General features: G+C 37.2%; 2 protein-coding genes across 2 annotated transcripts in view; one reads left to right on the plus strand and one right to left on the minus strand.

Moving 5' to 3' along the window:
• plagl2 (pleiomorphic adenoma gene-like 2) overlaps positions 1-7,453 on the plus strand; it is a 43,165-nt gene extending 35,712 nt beyond the window's left edge. Inside the window, exons 2-4 of the mRNA XM_059527499.1 lie at positions 1,912-1,988; positions 2,082-2,506; positions 3,415-7,453. Of these exons, the coding sequence (XP_059383482.1) occupies positions 2,199-2,506; positions 3,415-4,888 (1,782 nt within the window). The 5' untranslated portion in view covers positions 1,912-1,988; positions 2,082-2,198 and the 3' untranslated portion in view covers positions 4,889-7,453. The remainder of the gene's footprint in view (positions 1-1,911; positions 1,989-2,081; positions 2,507-3,414) is intronic.
• A 2,659-nt stretch (positions 7,454-10,112) lies between these two features.
• tm9sf4 (transmembrane 9 superfamily protein member 4) lies at positions 10,113-19,984 on the minus strand. Its single transcript, XM_059527500.1, has 18 exons — positions 19,843-19,984; positions 18,487-18,594; positions 18,083-18,182; positions 17,771-17,939; positions 16,851-16,995; positions 16,451-16,574; positions 15,411-15,529; positions 15,204-15,315; positions 15,047-15,117; positions 14,818-14,950; positions 14,531-14,612; positions 14,380-14,455; positions 14,190-14,273; positions 13,471-13,646; positions 13,310-13,373; positions 13,109-13,228; positions 12,568-12,657; positions 10,113-10,822 (listed from the first exon to the last, which is right to left on the minus strand). Exons 1-18 carry the CDS (start codon positions 19,873-19,875, stop codon positions 10,673-10,675), a joined length of 1,956 nt encoding a protein of 651 aa, XP_059383483.1. The 5' UTR covers positions 19,876-19,984; the 3' UTR covers positions 10,113-10,672.
• Between the last annotated feature and the right edge of the window lie 952 nt (positions 19,985-20,936).

The raw sequence follows: 20,936 nt of genomic DNA on the forward strand, positions 1-20,936 counted from the left end.
AGGATTAGTTGATGTATAGAAAGATAAAAAGAACATCAACATATTGGAATTATATGGCATTGAAGACTGGAGTAAAGGCTGATCTTTATCTATATATCTAAAAAAAAATAGGCTCAGTATATATGACCCAAAGTAACTAGTAACTAACTACTTGAGTCGATTTTTTATCCGATACTCTTTTACTCTTACTCAAGTAACTATTCAGACTAGTACTTTTACTTTTACTTTGAGTAAATATTTCTAGAAGTACTTTTACTTTTACTTGAGTACAGTTTTTGTACTCTGAATGGCGGAGGGCTCCCTGGTGCAGCTGAATGGAGTAGTGTCACCCCCGAACCCGCCCCGCTGGGTAACGACTGCAGCAGCGCCACACAGCTGTCACTTCCTCTTATCCACATACATATGGATAAACATATATAGAGGTTGACGCTCATGAGAGATCAAGAAAGAAACAATACTCTATATCATACCACGTACTGATAATTAATAGAGTGATGCATTCATCAGTTAAGGGATAGTAATGCATAATACTCCATACTGATGTTAAATGCTCAGTACCTAATACTAAAGAAAAGTAACAATCAGTAAAGAGATAGAAGTGTATCACTCACTGCTAAAGCAAAGGAAGTATGAATGAATGCCCCTAGAGGTGCTGATATGGCAGTAGCATGAGAAGGGTGGCACTGCGGTGGGTTTCCTGCTGTGTGAGTTTGGCTCTGTGTACAAAACATCATCTCAAATGTGCCTATATTCATAGATCCATAATCAATGAATCATCCATAAATCATTGACGATTGTCTGATTTTGTCCCTAACATTACATTACAGTAAACTGCGTGTTGACTTCACAAATAAATCATGTTTTTAAAATGCTCCAGTGTATCTAGATAATTCCCTGTCTGTAATTTGTAACTGGACATTTATTCAAATTTACAAATAAACACAACAATTTCAGGTTAATTATAAAACCTAGCATGTCTATAGACAGCTTTGAACTGTTTTATCACCTTATACCATGGTGTGTTGTTTCTTTTTAAGAGTAGAAATAGTGTTTCAGGTATTATGGTCTTAAACACTATGCTTAATAATTCTAAATGAATTAAGAACTTTTTTGAGCACCAGTGGACATGTTGTCTTGCGTAAGTGCACCAATGCAATAATCAAGGTCGTATAAACTAAATTTAGCCAAAATTACCAAGGGGTAATATCATGTGCCATGGTATTTTTTTTACGGAAGAGTACATTTGTCTGTGTAATGTGTAGTGCTATTTAAGGTCTAATTTATTTGACATCCCTAGAGGTAACTTTGTGTCTGTGTTTGCTTTAGGATTACAGGAGCCTTAAACTGTTTCATAACACTGGAGTACATGTACACGCATGACAGAACATGCATGGACACAAAGCTTACTTTGTGCACCTTAATTGCTGATGCGGTATAGCAAGAGAAGAATTGCTTTCTATTGATACTGCCCAGTTTATTAACAGTTCTGTACATTACTGCCCTCTAGCTAGTGTAGTGACACAGTAAATGTGTTTTAGAACAGTTAACGGTATGTCCACACAGGCAGTTGCAAATTTTCCCCTCATATTGATGTAAGGAGCCCATAATGTCACATCTGAACATAATGTCAGATAAATAATGCTTTTATTGTTGGAAATGTCTGTTGATCAACCATGAAGTATTTATTAATATTTATGAATGCATATATAATTATAAATTGTAGATTTAATGCAAATAATGGTAAAATGTACTTGTGATTAAATATATAATCAATGCTGTTAAAGTCTTGTTAAAAATTTTTAACAAACCTAAAGTGTTACTTTTAAATATTTGAAGAAAAAAAAACATATATATTTGAAAAGAAACACTAATCAATGATATGTCTTTTTTTATTCTGTTTTTTTCTGAAAGGGTGAAGATAATGATGAGCAGTACTGTTTCCCACTGGGCCCCAGTCATGGCAGGTGGAACTGGATGAGAGCGTGAAGGTAAACGGAAAAGACATGAAAAGCACTTAACTTAAGTTTTCAGCGCATACAAAAAAAGGTAATTTTTGGTTTCGTTGGTCACATGTTGTACAGATAGCAGAAAGTTTTGGAGCCGGCATCCCCTTAAACGTCGCCGCAATATTGAACCAGAGCCTGGAAGTCAAGGCAGCCACGGCCGAGTTTCAATGGCAACGGCACCCTAGGGCTGCCATGGCAGCAGCTGCCGCCGATGCCTCACACCATATTGCAACACTGACGCTGGAGGACGAGGAACGACGAGGCGCCACCAAAGTGTTTGGAGGTCCCGCTGCAGGGAGGACAGAAAGAGAGACAGAGAACGAGAAAGAGGGGGAGAGGGAAGGGAGAGGCAGTGGGAACGAGTGTTTGGTGTGCGGTGCCCTCTTCAGCTCACAGGACAAGCTCCGGCTCCACGCGTTCTGTCACACAGGAGAGAAACCTTTCCACTGTTCCCAGCCCCATTGCCCTAAGGCTTTCAGCTCCAAATATAAGCTCTTTAGGTGGGTGTCACTTGCATGTAAAGGCCACAGTTTACAGTTTAAGTCTAATGGAAGAATGAATTGTTGTGTTGTCATTTTAAATTAAATCTGGCCAAAACAGCATTTGTGTCAGTGGTTCAAAACACCTTGTCAATGCAAACTTTATGGAAATCTTTCCACTGGCTGTTAAATGGCTGTACTGTACCATTGGTCCATGGCGATTAAATAAACATAGATGGGAGTGCTCTGGGGCTCTACCTTCTTTAACAGTGAAATCTTTTCAGGTGTATTTCTTCACTCCGTTTGTTGTGGTCAGGCATGAGTGAAAATACGAAGCTCATCCCTATGATCAAATTCTCTCACTGCTCTCATTTTTGTTGCTTTTTGTGTTAAAAAGATGGTACATGAGGATTGGAATTGAGAACCACTGGTATAAAGGGGTATAGTCCAATTCTGTTCCTGGAGGGCCACTGTTCTGCAGAGTTTAGCTCAAACCCTAATTAAAGGGATAGTCCACCCAAAAATGAAAATTCAGTCATTAATTACTCATCCTCATGTCATTCCAAACACATAAGACCTTTCTTCATCTTCGAAAAACACAAATTAAGATATTTTTTATCAAACCTGACAGCTCTCAGACCCTCCATAGACAGCAACACAACTGCAATGTTTCCAGGTCGAGAAACGTAGCAAAGATATCTGTATAATAGTCCAGTTGTTTTGAAGAATTTCTGGAAACTTCCAGAGAGGTTTGCTGTAGCAGGTTGGAGCTAAATTATGCTGGAAGGTGGTCATCCAAGGCTTGAGAGCGTCCCCCTGCGGTCTGGCCTGAACTTGATGAATGCAATGATGAATTCGTTTAACAGAAATTTCTAATGTACCTCTGTCACCTAGTCTTTAGCTAAAGACTGTCTTTGTCTCTTTTGTAGGCATATGGCCACACACTCCCCACAGAAGACTCATCAGTGCTCATTCTGTGAAAAGATGTTTCACCGCAAAGATCACCTGAAAAACCATCTGCAGACTCACGACCCCAACAAAGAGGCCTTTAAGTGCGAGGAGTGTGGCAAACACTATAACACAAAGCTGGGCTATAAGCGCCACATGGCCATGCACTCAGCCACAGCCGGTGATCTTACCTGTAAGGTGTGCTTACAAAGCTACGAGAGCACGCCTGCACTCTTGGAGCACCTCAAGAGCCACTCAGGCAAGTCTTCAGGTGGTGCCAAGGAGAAGAAACACCCCTGTGACCACTGTGATCGTCGCTTTTACACAAGAAAGGATGTTCGCCGACACATGGTGGTTCACACAGGACGCAAAGACTTCCTGTGCCAGTACTGTGCCCAACGTTTCGGGCGGAAAGACCATCTGACGCGGCATGTCAAGAAGAGCCACTCGCAGGAGTTGCTGAAGATTAAGACAGAGTCTCCAGATATGTTGGGTTTACTTGGGTCTGGTTCTCCACCTTGTGCTGTGAAAGAAGAGATAAGTCCTATGATGTGTAGCATGGGACCTACCAAGGACTCGATGATGGCAAAGCCTTTCCATGGTGCCACCCCTTTTCCCATGGGCATGTACAACCCTCATCATCTCCAGGCCATGTCCAATCCGGGTGTGGGCCACCATCATTCACTGGTTCCAGGGTCTTTATCCACTGCCATGGGGATGGGTTGCCATGTGGAGTCCCCATCATCACTGCACCACCACCATCCACATCATTATCACCACCATCACCACCCTCACCATCATCACCACTCCCCATCTCCACACCAGCAGCAACCTCCCCTGCAAAACCAGCAACAGCAGCACCCTCAGCCACCGCCCAAGTACCAGCTCGGATCTACCTCATACCTGCTGGAGAAGCCCCTAAAGGTGGAGATGGAGAGTTTCCTGATGGATCTACAGAGTGGACTCCAGGTTCCTCCGCCACCCTCAACCGACCCCCACTCAGCAGCTTTGCCCAATAAGGAGGGTATGGAACCTCCGGCGGGACTGTCGGATGACCTTTGCGGGGACCCCCTCATGTCCAAGAGCCCCGCTGTCATCGCTGAGTCTTTGTGTGCTGCTAACATGGACTTTTCTCATCTGCTGAGCTTTGTTCCACTCAGTCTGCAACCCTATGGTGCCCCCATGAGTTCAGGAGGACTGGTCATGGGTTACTCCACATCCTCCACCGTTTCTTCCTCTTCTTCCTCATCATTGTCAGCATCTTCGCATGCTGCTGAACCACATGCTGCCACAGCCACAGCTGCAGTGCCTCTTACCTCTTTGCAACCTCAACCTCAGGAGCAACCAGGCTCCGGTGGGGGTCTCGGTCTTGGGTCTCTGCACCCATTCCCACCAGTGTTCAGCTCTAGCCTCAGTTCGACCACTCTGCCTCGCTTTCACCAGGCCTTTCAATGAGGTCCCCACCCCAACCTGGCCTGCCACAGGGGCTCAGGGCAGAGGAGCATTAGTGCTCCCCCTAGGGGTGGGGAGGTAGAACATTTGAACAAATAGAAGCCTTAACAAAAGCGCACAACAGCTTTGTAATGAGCTTGGAGGAAAACAAGCATATGAAATATCATGGAGCTTTTATTTAGGCTGTCTGAATATTAGTTATGATTTTTTAATACCCTTTTGAACCTCTCCCACCATCCCCTCTCCTACAATTTTGTAGTTAGACAGCAGCATCATAGGCCATAAGGCATGATACTGCATACTTTATAAAATAATAATATCAGTAGAAAAAGGAAAAGAATAATGTAGAAAAGATAATCTGTCTTTGAGACTGAAAGACTAGTTTGAAGTGATATATGAATTTCGTTTTCTTTTCCAAATGTAAGTCCTGACTTTGCTATATTGTCTCTATTCTATTAAGATTATAAGTCAGGTAATATCTGGTTGCCCTTAAACTAAAACCGTCTTCATGGCCAGGAGTGGAAGAATTAGTGAAGGAATGAAGGAGTGAAATTGGTTATTCCAAATGTTTATGTTTATTACTTCATATCTGGATCGGTCAAATCATTATTATTACAGATTCACATATGAATTTCAAAAGCAGTTTAAAAACTAACACCGTGCACCTGATTAGATAAAATATCACGTTCTACCAGTGTTTTTGTGTTGATAATACAAATGTACACTTGTTGGAATGGTCAGTATCTAGTTTTTATGTGAAAGAAGCAGAGGGACTGAACATAGAAAGGCAAAGAGGGTAAAAAAAAAAAAACAATTTGTTAATTTGGTACAATGTGATCACAGACAGAACTAAAGCAAAAAAAAATTACGTTATCTTACAGGTTTACAATTTTTTTCAAAAGAAGCACTTTGTTTACAGCAGAAGGCACTTGACCTCTTTGGGTTGCCAAGGTGACCCACTGAAATCCTCCCTTTTCCCACTCTACCTTCACACTTGCTGAAAAGAGACTGCCATTAGACACACACACAAAGTTCAAACAACCCAAGTACCTTTGAATACTCCACAGCAATCCGAGTCTCAAGATGCTTTTTCTCCTTCCAGCACTAATTTTAAGTCTCCGTGGCAACAATATCCCACAAGATCATGATATAAATATATGTATTTTAAGAATAAAAAAGTATTTTAGGTAGGTTTCTATTTTAGAGAGATACATTGTAATGATAACCCTGGTATATGTGAATGGAAAAAAGACTAAACAAAAACAAGAATTTTTTTTTTTCTTTGCAGTGTACGAAGTACCACATCAAAAATATATATTATAATTGCTTCTTTTTAAGTACATTTTGTAATTTAGATAGTTATATTAAAACATTGCTGATGGATTTAAAAAAGAAAAAATGTCTAGCAAGTTTACAGAATTATGTATCTTGCATCTTATTGAACAAAATGGATGAAGTATTAGCTTTTCCCTATAGCTTTTCCCATTCTTTGTTTTTCCATGTGAGTCAAAGGAGAAGAATAAGATGAGATTTTACCTGCATATACTAGACTAATAGTGGCATAATCCATTAGAATGGACTAGTCTTTAATCTTTAGAGCATGAACTAGATACCCGTAATGTGATCCAGGTTTCAGTTCGTGTATTTTGTTCTCAGTATTCGATCAGACCTGACTCATGCTGTCTATTTGTGTGTACAGTTTTTAACCTCCACGATCATATACACCGTCGCACTGAAATGTCTGAAACCGCAGTTCCAGTTGCTGTAGGTTCAGATTAATATTACGAAAACCGGAAATTTGAGGGGTTTTGTCATACAGTCTCTTACAAGTTTCCATTTCCCAGCAAGTGGACTGCACAAATTCTTACCAAATAATCATTCATTACCAAGGGCCATGTGAGGAAGAGTTGTGTGCAAAGAAACAGATGATGATCAACGTACCAGCAGTGAAAGCAGTGCCTCATACAAACAGATGTATTTCTCTCTCTCTCTCTCTCTCTCTCTTCACCTCATCCCTTTAGCTAAATCTGTTCTAAGTCCACATCTGTGTTTATAGTGAATGTGAATATCTCACAAGCAGGAAAGACCATAGAAAGGTAAAAGGCCACATCGCAAAAAACTAAGACAAAACAATATTATGCTGCTCTTTGTGCTGTGGTTGCCAGCAACCATAGACCACTCTGGAAACATTTTAACCTGCAAATGATCTTTTAGCAGAAAACATGCACAGTACACGTGAACTGTTTGTCCGTTTTCTCTGTTCTTCAGCTGCTTTGATTGGAATGAACATTTTATGAAAAGGGTCTGAAAAGAGACAAAGAAGTCACCAGCACCTGGTCTTTGACATTCAAAGCATGGGACATTTGATTGGGATAATGCCTAGTCGTTTTGTCATTATATTATTTTCTGTTTGTTGAAACAGGACCTCAAAACAACACAACGCATCACCTCATTTATTTGTTTTTTTGTTTATTCTTTTCATATCAAAAACCTGGGGAGAAGAAGCTTCTTTTTGCACAATTGCTATCTAAAGAATAATCAAGTTTTTGTTAGAAATAATTGTTTCATAAAAATGCCAAAAACACTGAGTTTTCTTCTACATCCTGCTCTGTTAGTGGGCTGATATTGATAGGCATTCATTGATTTTTTTTGGCATGTTCACATTAATAATAATAATAATAAACATTAAAGGTAATTTAAAATGAATTTGAACATATTGACATAGTTTGGCTTGAAGCTATCAAAATATATAATTTATCACTTATTTCTAAGAAATAGGAAGATATATGTTTAAACAGAATAAAAGAAGGCTATTGGCAATTTATGAGTTTGTCCTCCCTGGGTTTTCTATGAGCTGATCTGAGTTCTAGCACTTTTAAACCTTTAAAAAGAGTATTTTTCAGCCTTGTATGTTTGTGCTTTTAATTTTGTATTCGATCTTGTATGTGCCATTAGTTCAATGCGTAGAGAGAGTTTATTAATCTTTATGTAATTGTTTCTTTCCCAAAAGAGTTAACAGTATTTTAGATAGATTTTCATTAATATTAACAGCATTGGCCCTTTTCCCACGCTGTCACATTTGAGGAAGTCATTTAATCTTAAAATAGATGTTAGAGGAACATGCTCCGGATCATTCTCTGTGTCTGAATTCTGATTAAATCGGCATTGCCACAAACAAGGAAAAAAAAAAGTTTCCAGCTCCATCTATAACTGAGGTGTTTTCAATCAACATTTCTTATAACATGCTGGCAGGTTCAACTGGTGTGAAATTGTTCCCAGCTCTCTGCCCCCAAAACAGCACTTTTGGTTCAAATGAAGTTTTATATATTAACTGCCTGGATAGTTGGAGCTCAGCATCTGATTTTAGTTTTCAGAGGTGTTTTTTTTTTTTTTTAAACCAGCAATATTCTGCAACACAGACATATTAAGCAAATTAAATTGACCTTTTCCTCTCTTGTTGCAATGCACTTGTCCTTTACTCTCCAAATACTAACAAAAATATTAAGGGAAATTATTAGGTAACCAAGCTAGGGTAAAACAAAACAATCTGACTTTAAAGAAAAGGAAAAATGATTGAATAAAATGCTCTTTCGGCTTATAGTGAGAAAATGGGTACGTCCGCAGAGGACAAAATCCACTTGTAGTTTGATATATTTTAGCTTAATGTAAGTCTTGCATTCCAAGCTTTTTATGTAACTTGTTTAGCGATATAGTCGTTCTATTTTTAGTACTTGCTTATTACCATGACTTCTGGAAAAAAAAAAAGGTGAAAACAAAAAAATGGAACATTCATCCTTACACTATTTTATATAACATGGAGAAGATGATTGACGGGACGAATTGTACAAAAGAATTGCATAACGGAGACAAACTGCTTTTTTTGTTACACTGCTCACCTGCGGTCAGTTGCTGCATTGTAAAGTTGACAGATTTGTATATTGGTTGATCCAAAGAGATGACATTACAACAAACCTATTTACTTATTGTACAGTACATTGTACCATTTGACTTATGAGTTATGTTAAAATGATTAAAAGACGAACCCACGGTTTCATATTTCTGGTGTCCTTTTTTTAAGCGTCTGATTTCCTGTCTGCAGCGGTGGGAGAGGGTGCGAGAAGAAACGGGCTGTTATGGCTGAAAACTGCCATTCACATACCATACAGCCAGAACAGGAAACCACACCACAGCACACAAATGAAAAGACAAGAACGGCACAATTCCAAGTAATAAAAAACTGAGCTATAGCCAGGCTTAATTATAAAGTGGACCTCAAACCTATACTTTCGCATCTCAAAGAGTTGTTTTAGGCCCAAAATGCCCACCAACAATACATAACGCACCATCATTTCTCATGTGAAAATGACTTAAATCTGGAGGAATTTGAGGTTTTACAGTTTTGTCTTGTATTCCAAGAACAGCCAAGACTCTTGACTTCCAACTCTTCTGAGAAAACGCTCCCAAAGAGGGCGAATTGGAGAAAATGCACAACGTGCGGAGCAAGCAATGTCCTTAACAAAACTGGACGGTGTTTTAAATGTCAACATATTGGCATCTTTATTTAATACATTAGAAATTTACATTCTTAAAAGAGAAGGGGGAAAAAAAAGATTGTAAAGGAAAAAAAATAACATGCTTTTGGCTAAAACATAGAAATAATGGGACAAACAGCTCCACAAATAAAACCCTAAAATGCAACAATAGAAAGTACTGTATTTACACCACGAACATACACCGACACATTGATCCAACGCAACAGGCAGAATGAAGTACATCTGTAGGAAATATATTCTGTAGATCTTGCATTTATTCATAAAGACACCTGTGAGAACGACAGGGAATACAGACCAGTCCAAAAGGAGACGTAGATTTGGCTATAGTGTTTCAAACTACTGAATACTGCATCTGCTTCACTTTAGGGCATATAGAGACAGAATTAGGATCCAAATATTGTATCTTGTGTTTTGAGAGAGCTAAAAATAACCATTTTAAGTTCTGATCTAAAAAGTACCATGGAAGGAAGCAAATGCACGAATTTGTGTTGATACCCTTGAATTCTGGGGTAAATCCACCAGGATGCATCTGATTTTGGCTACAGCAAGTCAAAGGTGGTCAATACATGGCAGAAATATTTTTCTTTTTACAGAAAAATGGCTTCTCTAATGTGGCATATCGCAATAAAGAGTCTTTTTAGGTCCATTGACCAGCAAGCACAAGGAAACAGAAGGAAATCTACTTCTTTTAATGTCCTTGCCTCATTGTCTTTACATCCCATAATTTAAGTCCATGCCAACATATAATGATCACAGAGTGACCACACATTCACACAAACATACAAGACAAGCATTCAAGAACTCAGTTCTAAATCAAAGACATAGGAACAAGTTGAAATCAAATGTTATATTAAAAGGACACAAAGTTAATTTGTAAAATGATATATGCAACTAACCCTCAATTTCTTCAAAAGCATGAGACCCGGCCCAAAAATCCAACATCCCCACCCAAACAAAGAAAGAAAAAAATAATCAATCGGCACACTTTGGCCCATGTTGTGTGTGCAAAAAGATATACAGACATTAAAAATGGAACTGCTCATGTTGTATCTTTACATCTTTGCTGAGGCAGAGATAGCAGGACAAAGGTTTTGATAACAGTGTACAAAACACATCTCTGTTCATTATTCCAGTCCATAGGGGGGCGCTGCTGCGCCTCACGCTAGCAATTCACACACATCAGTGCTTGCTTCACAAAACAGAAAAAAAGGAAACAAAAACTGAAAGAATTATTTCAGTCGATTTTGACCGCAGCATAAATTTTCCGTATGAACACGTAAGCAGCATAGAAGCCAATCGTTCCCGTTAGCAGCCAGAAAGACAAAACCATCAGGGTTGTGTAGCCAAAATACAACAGAGAGGGAATGAACTCCACAATGTCCAGCTGGGAGGGAAAAAGAGAGAAAGAAATATGTAAATTTTGAGTACTTCAAAACAGATAAATGTGTCGTTGGATACAAAAAAAAAATAAGCTAAACACGTAAACGTCAATCTTGGACTTAATTTAGCTAGAAAATGTGTTTAACTAGGCCTATTACAATTGATGCTATGTCCATCTTTCCTTTTTTTTTTTTGGTTTTACTAATAGCACTTAATAAAAAAAAAAAAATAATAATAATAATAATAAAATAGTAATATGGAGACAGGCAGATCCTCAACAAGATCATTTTTGTGCAAATAGTGGCAAACAAAAATGTTGTTTTTACAAGTTTCTAACAATCTGCCCATCCTAAAATAAGTGAATGAATAAGCATTTTCAGAAGCACAAATTTTACTGTTAATTTGATAACATTACAAAACATATTTCAAAACTATGTTGCTCTTTTGAACTTCCTATATTTCAGTTTCCTGAAAAAAAAAAAAGTATCACAATTTCCCCAAAAAATATTAAGCAGCACAACTGATTTTAACACAGGTAAACAAATGTTTCTTAAGCACTAAATATATCAAAGACGTTAAGTTGTCCGCATCAAAAGAAATTTACAAAAGTGATTTTATGTCCATAGGAAGCACATTAAATGTAAGGGTCTACTTTTATGGTTTCAAATAAGTTTTTGGAGAATAAAATGTCAAAATTTCGTTGAAATAATGTTAAGTTATCATTCAATGTAACAATATATGTATAAAAAAAACCATGCTTATTCTGACTTGTACATATTATAATACATAAAATATTCTTTTTATGTAGGGAGCATATAAAATTTTGTGTTTTAAGGAGTAAAAAACATTCTTACTGAAAGATGAGCATAACCTAGGATAGTGGAAACTTAAAAATGTACAATTACAACTTATTAGTATTTGGGTTGAAAGCAATTAGTCTTTTAATGTCATAAATTGATTTTTGTTGTAAATATGCCTGACAAGATTGTTACAATGAATTACATTTTAATGGGTGTCTTCTGTAAATCAGGGGAAAATGTATGATATTTATTTTTTGCTCTAAAAAAATAAAATAAAATAAAATTAAACAAAACTTAAAAGTTTGGGAAAAACAACAATTTAAAGCAGTATAACATTTATTGTTTTTATACTTAAATCCTTTTTCGTCTTTGACCCATATATGGGCTGTCAGTTGTCAATCTAATTTTAATCTACACAATTTGTCGATTAATTAATCACATGAATCGCAAATTAGATTTGGCTGTAAAAATTACCCACAAAGATTATTTAAAGCCATTCTTGTGTTAAATGAGAAAGTACCAAATATTATTTACTTTACTGTTGTATAAAATCACATTTGAACTTGTGATATTCGGGATAAACAGCACTCGTGTGATATCGCTTATGATATAAATGAGACAAATTCATAGAGGGGCTTTTTTGGCCCCAATAACATGCATTTTAGGGCATAACTGCTTTTATGGAGTTGTTGCCCTTCTATATATTTGTCAACAGTCAACTGTATGAAATGTCAGATAATGTAAAGGTCTGGGGGCGGGGCCAGTGCATTAATGTTAATGTTTTAAACTGACAGCACTAAAATATATATGTATATACACAATGTTTTGTTCAAATATCTCTTTGATATCTCTTCTCTGCCATTAAAAAACACAAGGTGCTGAATAGGAAAGACACTTCAGAAAATAAAAGAGGTCTACTGTAACATGCTATAACAAGTATAATAGTTACCTTGTTGACAAAATAGAAAACGGCATAGACTAGGACATAAAAGGCAGATCCTCCAGACACAAGAAACGTCCTCCACCACCACCGGTAGTCCTGCAGGGGGAGGAGCCACAATGATTGACATGTTTATTCAGTATCTACTGACGCTGTGAGCTCTGTTCAAGTTCTACCACACCGAATGCCCACAGTTTTCCACAGACAAGCTCACTGTTCATTCAAATCAGGTGACCTTTACTTTTATCTTAACTCTTAATATTTGCCCTGTTTATCTTCTGTCAGAGTGTATTTGTATGTTTCAAATATTATAGAGGTCAACCGGTAAAACAGGAACACTAAATAAATGAAACAAAGCAGCATTTTAATCATAAAAAAAGTCTAAATATGGTCCAGAAACAAAAAGTGGATTTATGGTGATTACATTTAAACTGCATTATGCCCATGGTGTTGTGTTTAATGTATAACTGTACATGTAATAACTGGAAAATGTTTAGTGCTGTAAAATACTAAATGCTTCTTCCCTTCAGCTCTGTGACTGTATACTCACCTCTGCACAAAGCTGGAAGTACACCATCACAATGCTGATCTGAGAGCAGGAAACCACAAGAATGATGAAGACGAGGAAGAGGAAGCCAAACAGGTAATAAAACTGGTTTTCCCAGATAGCCTATAAAAGAGTATAACACACCACAATGAGCTTTAATATATAAGAAGAATTTACACGCAGTATAAAAATGATTCGACTTGCACTAAAGATGAAGAAGAGCTCGATAAACATGGCACCGAACGGCAGGATTCCTGCCATCAGGATACTAAAGGGAGAGATAAATACAATCTCATTAAGCATGCACTGATGAAGTTAAACAGCTAATGCAACTATTCACAGACTACACAAAGAGCGCCACATACCCGACAAACTTGTTCATGTACCAGCGTTGCTCAGGGACCTGCCGGGGAATCTGATTGGTACGAACTGGATTGTCATATGGCTGTTTCCGGAAACCGAAATAGTAGCCCAGATACACGAGAGGCATAGAAATACCAAACCACATACACAACAGAGCCAGCATTGTAGTGAAAGGAACCTGAAGAATGAGCGAATGAGAGACGGCCGTCAGTGTTCATGAAGATTCAAGCTGGATAAGAGGAAGCTGCTTGATGGAGCATACAGCTTGATTAGTTTCTGTCTGAAACGAATGGCTGTTCTTCTAATGAATCTTAGACTCATGAATTATCATTTGAAATGAGTGTTTAAATAAATATGATTCCTTTACAGAGTAAAACAGTGAAAACTATTTAAAAGTGATAATTGACACCACTGCTCAAAAGTTTTTGTAAATGAATACTTTTATTTAGCAAAGATGAATTAAACTTATCAAAAGTGATCAAAAATAAAAACATTTAATATAATTTAACACTGAAGTCTGGAATAATGAAAATTCTTAAAAATATTAAAAACTTTATTTTTAAACTTTATTTCTTTCAAAAACATTACTCATCCCAATCTTTTGAACAGTAGCATATCACCAAACTATTTTTTTTATTATTAATTATAAAAAAAATACAAATAGCCTAATATAGCATTTCTGCATAAGCAGCTAATTGCATCAGTTTGAAGAGATACTTACAGCACCAGAAGAGTGTTCTCCCCAGATGAAACAGTTCAAAACAAAACAGATGCCAAAGACAACAGCTGGGTACAGAGTTGCTGTCTAGAATGACACACATCCACATAACTGTCAATATATTTCCTTATTCTTTCATCCAGGTAATCTCATTCATTTTCATGCAACAAATGCATCAAGACTTTGTACTCACACAGAAAGCGCCTTTCTTCCACCTGTGGCCTTTAAGAGTGCGGTAAAGTCTTCCTGCAAAGAATCCTCCGAACAAACTGCAGGACCAGACAAATGCACAGTTTGAATATAGCCACATTTGAAAATGCAAAACCTTAAAGTCCATTTTTTACCCCATGAACATGAAGAGGAAGCAGGCTGTTGTCATCAGAGCTCCTCGACTGGATGGAGACAACATCCCCAGCATAGCCACAACTATAAAACAGTCATCATATTCATGACTCATAGATCAAAATTGTTAAATAAATGACCAAACAAGGGATATGTAGCATTGTATGAATGACAATCATTCCAATTATGCGCAAATCTTTTCTGCAGTTCTGAACGCACAGATTCCATACAGGTCTGGTCATCAGATTCATATGCTACCTTAAAACAAAAAGATCAGTGTAATACTCACAGATAACAATGAGAATCATGCAGAAGAGCTGGATGCCAGATCCCAACAGGGAGCTAAGAATCATGGGATACCGAGGAGGGCGGAACACATCACCATGGACGTTCTTCCAACCAGATTCCTCCATCGTGTCTTCCTATTAGTGACAAAGAGAGAGAAAAAGCATTGAGATCACATCATTGTAAGAGATATGAAACAAAGTCAAGCATCCAATCAGAATGCAGCATCTTACAATGTCATCTTCTCTGTTGTAGTTGGCAATGTCCTTCCTCAGTGTCCTTATGATGATCATACTCAGGATGCCTGCAGACATAGATTTGCTTAGAAGCCATGACACCAATGCAATTGAAAAGAACTAAAGTGAGGATGAAGATGAAGATCAGCCTCACCTGACAGAAAGAACACCACGACTACAGAGTTGACGATGGAGAACCAGTGGATCTGCACGTCACTCATGGTGAGGTACGTGTCCCAGCGAGACGCCCATTTCACTTCGCTCTCCTGCAATGAAGAACAGAGTGTCTGTTTCTGAGACAAACCAGAGCATGTAAAGCACAGACAGCATTCTTGACGGAGATGGCGACGATGTGTCTCACCTCCCAATGCACGGAGTAGGTGAAGAGGATGCGGTTCTCTTTAGTCGGGTCGATCTCCTGAGGGACGGGGGCAACCGTTTCAGGTAATGTGCATGTGTTTCGCCCGTCTGCTTTTATATCTAGAACACATGAGTGAAGGGAGAACAAACAAAATGTTAGTAAATAAAACAGACTGAAGAGATATTTTCAACATACTGTAGAAAATAATTAGATTTAAATATATAAGAAAAAAATACAGAGCAAATGTCTGGGATTGTTGAGGTGCTATTGAAAAGTTAAATGACTCCTAGGCTCACCAGCACTTCATACTTTTTTTTTTTTAAACCAATGTAATATTGCAACTCATTTCTTGTGATGGCAAAGCTGATGTTTTATCTTTAGTTTCATATGATCCTTCAGAAATCGTCGTAATACGATTTGCTGCTTAAGAAACATTTCTAATTAATGATGAAAATATCTGTGCTGCTTAATTTTCTTGTGGAAACCATGATCACTGTATTTTCAGGATCCTTTGATGAATATAAGGTTTAAAAGAAAATTTAGCTGAAATATAAATCTTTTTTTACATTAGAAATGTCTCTATCATCACAGAAATAATTCATTATATATAAAAACTTACTGACCCCAAACTTTTGAATGGCAGTGTATGAATAAAAAAATAAACTCATTAATTGTATATATGTATAATAATATATATGTATGCATTAGGGATGCACCGATACCACTTTTTCCAGAACAATGCTTTGTGGTACTTCATCTTTCATTTAATAGCACATTAGGGACATTAAATCTCAAGGTGTTTTCCTGTAATAATGTAAGGAACCACTCGTATCCTATCAGGCATTTTAACGAGTACAGGAGCGCAGCATCGGTATCGGTGCATCCCTAATATGCATTATAAAAGAAAACGAAATGACAACAGAAAATGTCCATTTTAAATCAATATGTGCGTGTATACACTCACATTCATTTAAAATTGACTTTAGTTTTTACATGCAATTTTACTTTTCTTACATTTCTTTCCATTACTAGTGACTTACCTTCCAATTTTACACTCTTTGGCATCACCTCAAAACGTACAACTCTGTAATTGTGTTCGACATCCTCCTCCACCTTTTCTTTGTGATAGTACAGGACGAATGACAGATGGTTGTGCAAATAGAACTACAAAGGCAGAGCAAAACAGCATGTGTCAACCAATCATGCAAAGGTCGAAGTGACATCACCAAAAACCATTTGATTTTTTATAGAGATCAAAACAGCCTTTTGTTTCCATAATAATGTCATTTGTACAATTTTCTGTTATGGAAATCAATGTCCATGAATAAATAATGGATGACAACCAGCTGAGTGAGAGGAAACATAACTGACTGCTTACTGTCTACATCACTAGACTGGCAGAAAATGATGCTAAAGGGAGAGGATGCTCTTCAGGATTACCTTGTTGTTTTCAGTGAAGCCGAGCCTGTAGCCATGCTCAAACTGGATATCCTTCAGTGTGTCCTTCCTCTGTTCCTCTTCCGTTCCCTCCTCTTTGTTTGGGTAAAGCTCTAGCCGTGTGGCCACAGGGAGGTTATCTGCAATACTGTTCATATTCATAACATATTAATCCAAGTGCAACTGACAGACTCTAACTATACAAATATTTGCTTCTATAGTTGCATGAACTATATAAACAATTCTGCATAAAATAATATATAAACCATTCAACATTTTGGGGTCAGAAAGATGTTTAAGTGTATGTTCATCTATTCTGCATTTATTTGATCAAAAATACAAATAAACAAATATTGTAAAATATTACAATTTAAGTAACTGAATAACTGTTTTCTATGTTAATATTAGTGAAATGTAGCCTATTTTGTTTGTCCTGTGATGAAGAAGCCATTACTCCAGTCTTCAGTGTCACATGATCCTTCAGAAATCATTCTAATATGCTGATTTATTATCAGCGTTGAAATTTGTGCTGCTTAATATTTATTGGGAACCCGTGATACTTTTTAACGGTTTATTCAAAGAAAAACGTACAGCATTTATTGTGCCTGAATGCACTGTAAGTTGCTTTGGATAAAAGCATCTGATAAATGTAAAAAGTATTAATTGCTAAAAATATATATATATATATATATATATATATATATTTTTTTTTTTTTTTTTTTCTCTTTTGACGTTTAATTTATGATAAAATACTTTTCAGGAAAACAAGTCAGCACTTCGCATTGAGCTTCATTCATGAAACACGAGCAGAAAGAATGTATGTAATCTCATTGAATGTGTAAGACTGGTTTTACAAAGAATTCAGCTCTGCTCATGTTTGATGAATGAAGTTAAGGAGTGTTGTGAGTAGAGGAGGGACTCACAGGTGCACATAGTACTCTTCTTGGATACGCTCAGCTAGCAGCTTGCTCTCTTCCACGCTGAGTTTGATGGGATCCTCAGGCTTTTTACACAACACCTCACATTTCTTGTCCAGATTCATGAGAACAGTGTACAGTGTGTTTACGATACGGTCTCCTCGCAACACCTCACCTGATCATATAACATTATCATCAAAATGAGAAGCATGTCAACGGCAACAAATCAACCTTCTCACTGCAAGCTTTTGTTTTAAACATATCTATGCTTAAATACTTCAGATGTGTGACTGCAGTTAAGTGACACACAATCCTTACCGAGGTTCTCTGCCTTGTAGAAGATGTTATCAGGCTTGCAGAAGGGAAGTGAATAGTACCCATAGGGCAACTGGGTTCTAGAGCTTGTCAATTTTACAGCCTGGTAATTAAAAATATGCAAATGTTAGAAACCCAAGCATAGAAATCTAGAAACCTGTGGAGAAAGAATCTATGAATGAATGAATGATAAAAATGTGTCAAACACAGTGGCTTGTATCTTGGAGTAAGTTGGAAATACATGGAAAACCGGTGGTGAACAATACACAAATAAACGGCCCTAGAACCTGCTGTGTGTAGAGCCAAAGTGTTTTCAACATTTTTACAGTGAAATGAATAACCATGCCCGAGTAAAAATTTAAATCCCTCTTTTGCAACTCAAATTCTTGAAAAGTGTGAGGCCTCACCTTTATTTCAACTGGGCTGTTTTGGTGGAAATTCATGGGCGCAACCCCTGGTACATAAAAGGGTGTTACTAAAGGCAGTGTGGACACCAGTAACAGTGCCCACATCTCCTACAAAGACAAGAAAAGACACACAAGGGCACATTTCTTTAGTTACTCATCCGGAATCTAGACGCCAACAGGAAAAACAAGGTGAATTTGAAATAGCCTTAATTACACATGCAGGAAAACTAGATTAATACAGCTCAATAATCTGTACCACAATCATCCAAATAAACAGTTTTACAATTCCAGTCCTCGGAAGATGAAAATCTGTGTCTGTACAGTACAGACTGGAGTATGTGAGAGGTGCAGAGTGGAAACACAGAGGAGTTTGCCAGAAGGCAGCGTAATAACGGAATAATTGCAGAGGCAATTAGACAAAAGTAGTGACATATTTTCTTCTGTAATATGGTGCATGTCTGAGTGAAACCAATTACCAAAAAAAAAAAAAAAAAGATACTGTGCATGGATTTTTGACTGGATTTTGAGATGTGCCTGTCGCACTCAAAGTAAAGTCAAATGTAAAAGAGGGACAGGTTTAAGCAGATTTAATTATTAAGAAAATAACGGTACAGGTCACAAGAGAAGTCTACAGTTTTACATATTACACCGTTATGATATTTGATTAAATGTTAGGAGCTCAACCGAATCACAAGCATACATGGATGAGTCCTCATTGTGAAGTGTGAATTTAAATTTGATTCCGATTTTAATCAATATCACACTCTCTTTTCAAAAAATAAAATCATTTAACTTTAACATTTAACTCCTAAATCAATACATGATGGCATTTATTCACTAGTTTCTATAAGCATCGTGGTGGTAGATAACGCAGTCTAGTGTTATCTTGCCATAATTACCAATTATTTTACACAAAATGACAAATTATATCCAAATTATATCGTCTTTGCTTTGATTTTTAGAGGCAGTAAATGATAAAGCAGCGCAAACAAACACATTACACTGCGTGCAGATACATACTCCATCATGTGATGATGTTTACTGTCAAACAGACGATTTTGTTCAAGTACAGAGAGCTGTCTGCTTCATATGGCTTGGGATTTTAGATTAGAACAAGATTTTAACTCGGTATCACTCTTCGCAAACACTCAATAATTAGCTGCCTGCTAAGTGTTTATGCTAGCCGGCTGTTTTTTAATCGGCAGCCACTGCGCGGAAATAGCTAATCACATCAAATGGCACACTTACAGTGAGAGATACAAAACAAAGGGGGTAAAATTTGGTCATGTCTACCAGAGTGCAATTAAACCTTTATTGAAATAGACAAACAGAAGTGATTTCTGCGTCGGTACTCACCAGCGCCGCCGCCATCTTGACTACACGTGTCATTGCAGACGTCACAGGAAGGATGTCAATGCGTCATCGTGCTGCTGTCATTTCACAGTCACGAAGATCACTTAACGAGACACGAGGAAGTCGAGGCCTATCATTGACAAGAGACGGTGGCAACAGCTGTGAATATTCTAGGTTCTTCAAAGCTTTTTCCTTTGGTCTGAACTTTGGTCTGACCTTTGGTCTGAACTGGATGTATGTATATATATACACACACACACACACACACACACAGACACACACACACACACACACACACACACACACACACACACACACACACACACACACACACACACACACACACACACACACACACACACACACACACACACACACACGCTGTGGTCTTTAATTTAAGTCAAATTATTTCCTGCCACATGAATTCAAATTCTGATAAACATTAATAATGTGTCATTGAAAAGTTTCCAGCTGGATATCATAATGCGTAGAATAACACACACTGCAGTAAAAGACAAAAAATAATTTGAAGAAATATATGACTGTGAGTAATCAACATATAGGAATAAATATTATCATTACACTGAACTGAAAATGACTAAATTCTGAATATATATATATATATATATATATATATATAATTATATTTCTAACATTACAGTGTTATGACTTAACAATGTGGTAATATCCCATGGTTTAATAAATGCATCAATAAGATAATTTAACAAGTTTGTATTGCTTTTACGAGAACTATAGTGAATGAGTTTTTTTTTCCTTTACACTACTCAAAATTTAAAAGAATGTATTTGTTTAATGGACTAATTGTTACATACACACTGCATAATATTTATAGGTAACTTTTTTGGAAAAGACTTTACATAAAAGTGTACTGAAAATCAGCTGCATTATCAGCATCACAGGGTTTTTTTTTTATATGAAGCCACAGCTAAGGAAATCAGAAAAAAAGAATGTCACATAAATCATTTACTATTTACTATTATTGCACAAAATTTCCAACAAATTTCAACAAAACAGAAGATGTACAAGAAAGATACATATCAAATGAGAAATTGCTTCACGCTTGTAAAAGTACCCCG

The sequence above is a fragment of the Carassius carassius genome, chromosome 37, assembly GCF_963082965.1.
Source record: "Carassius carassius chromosome 37, fCarCar2.1, whole genome shotgun sequence".
Classification (NCBI taxonomy): Eukaryota; Metazoa; Chordata; class Actinopteri; order Cypriniformes; family Cyprinidae; genus Carassius; species Carassius carassius.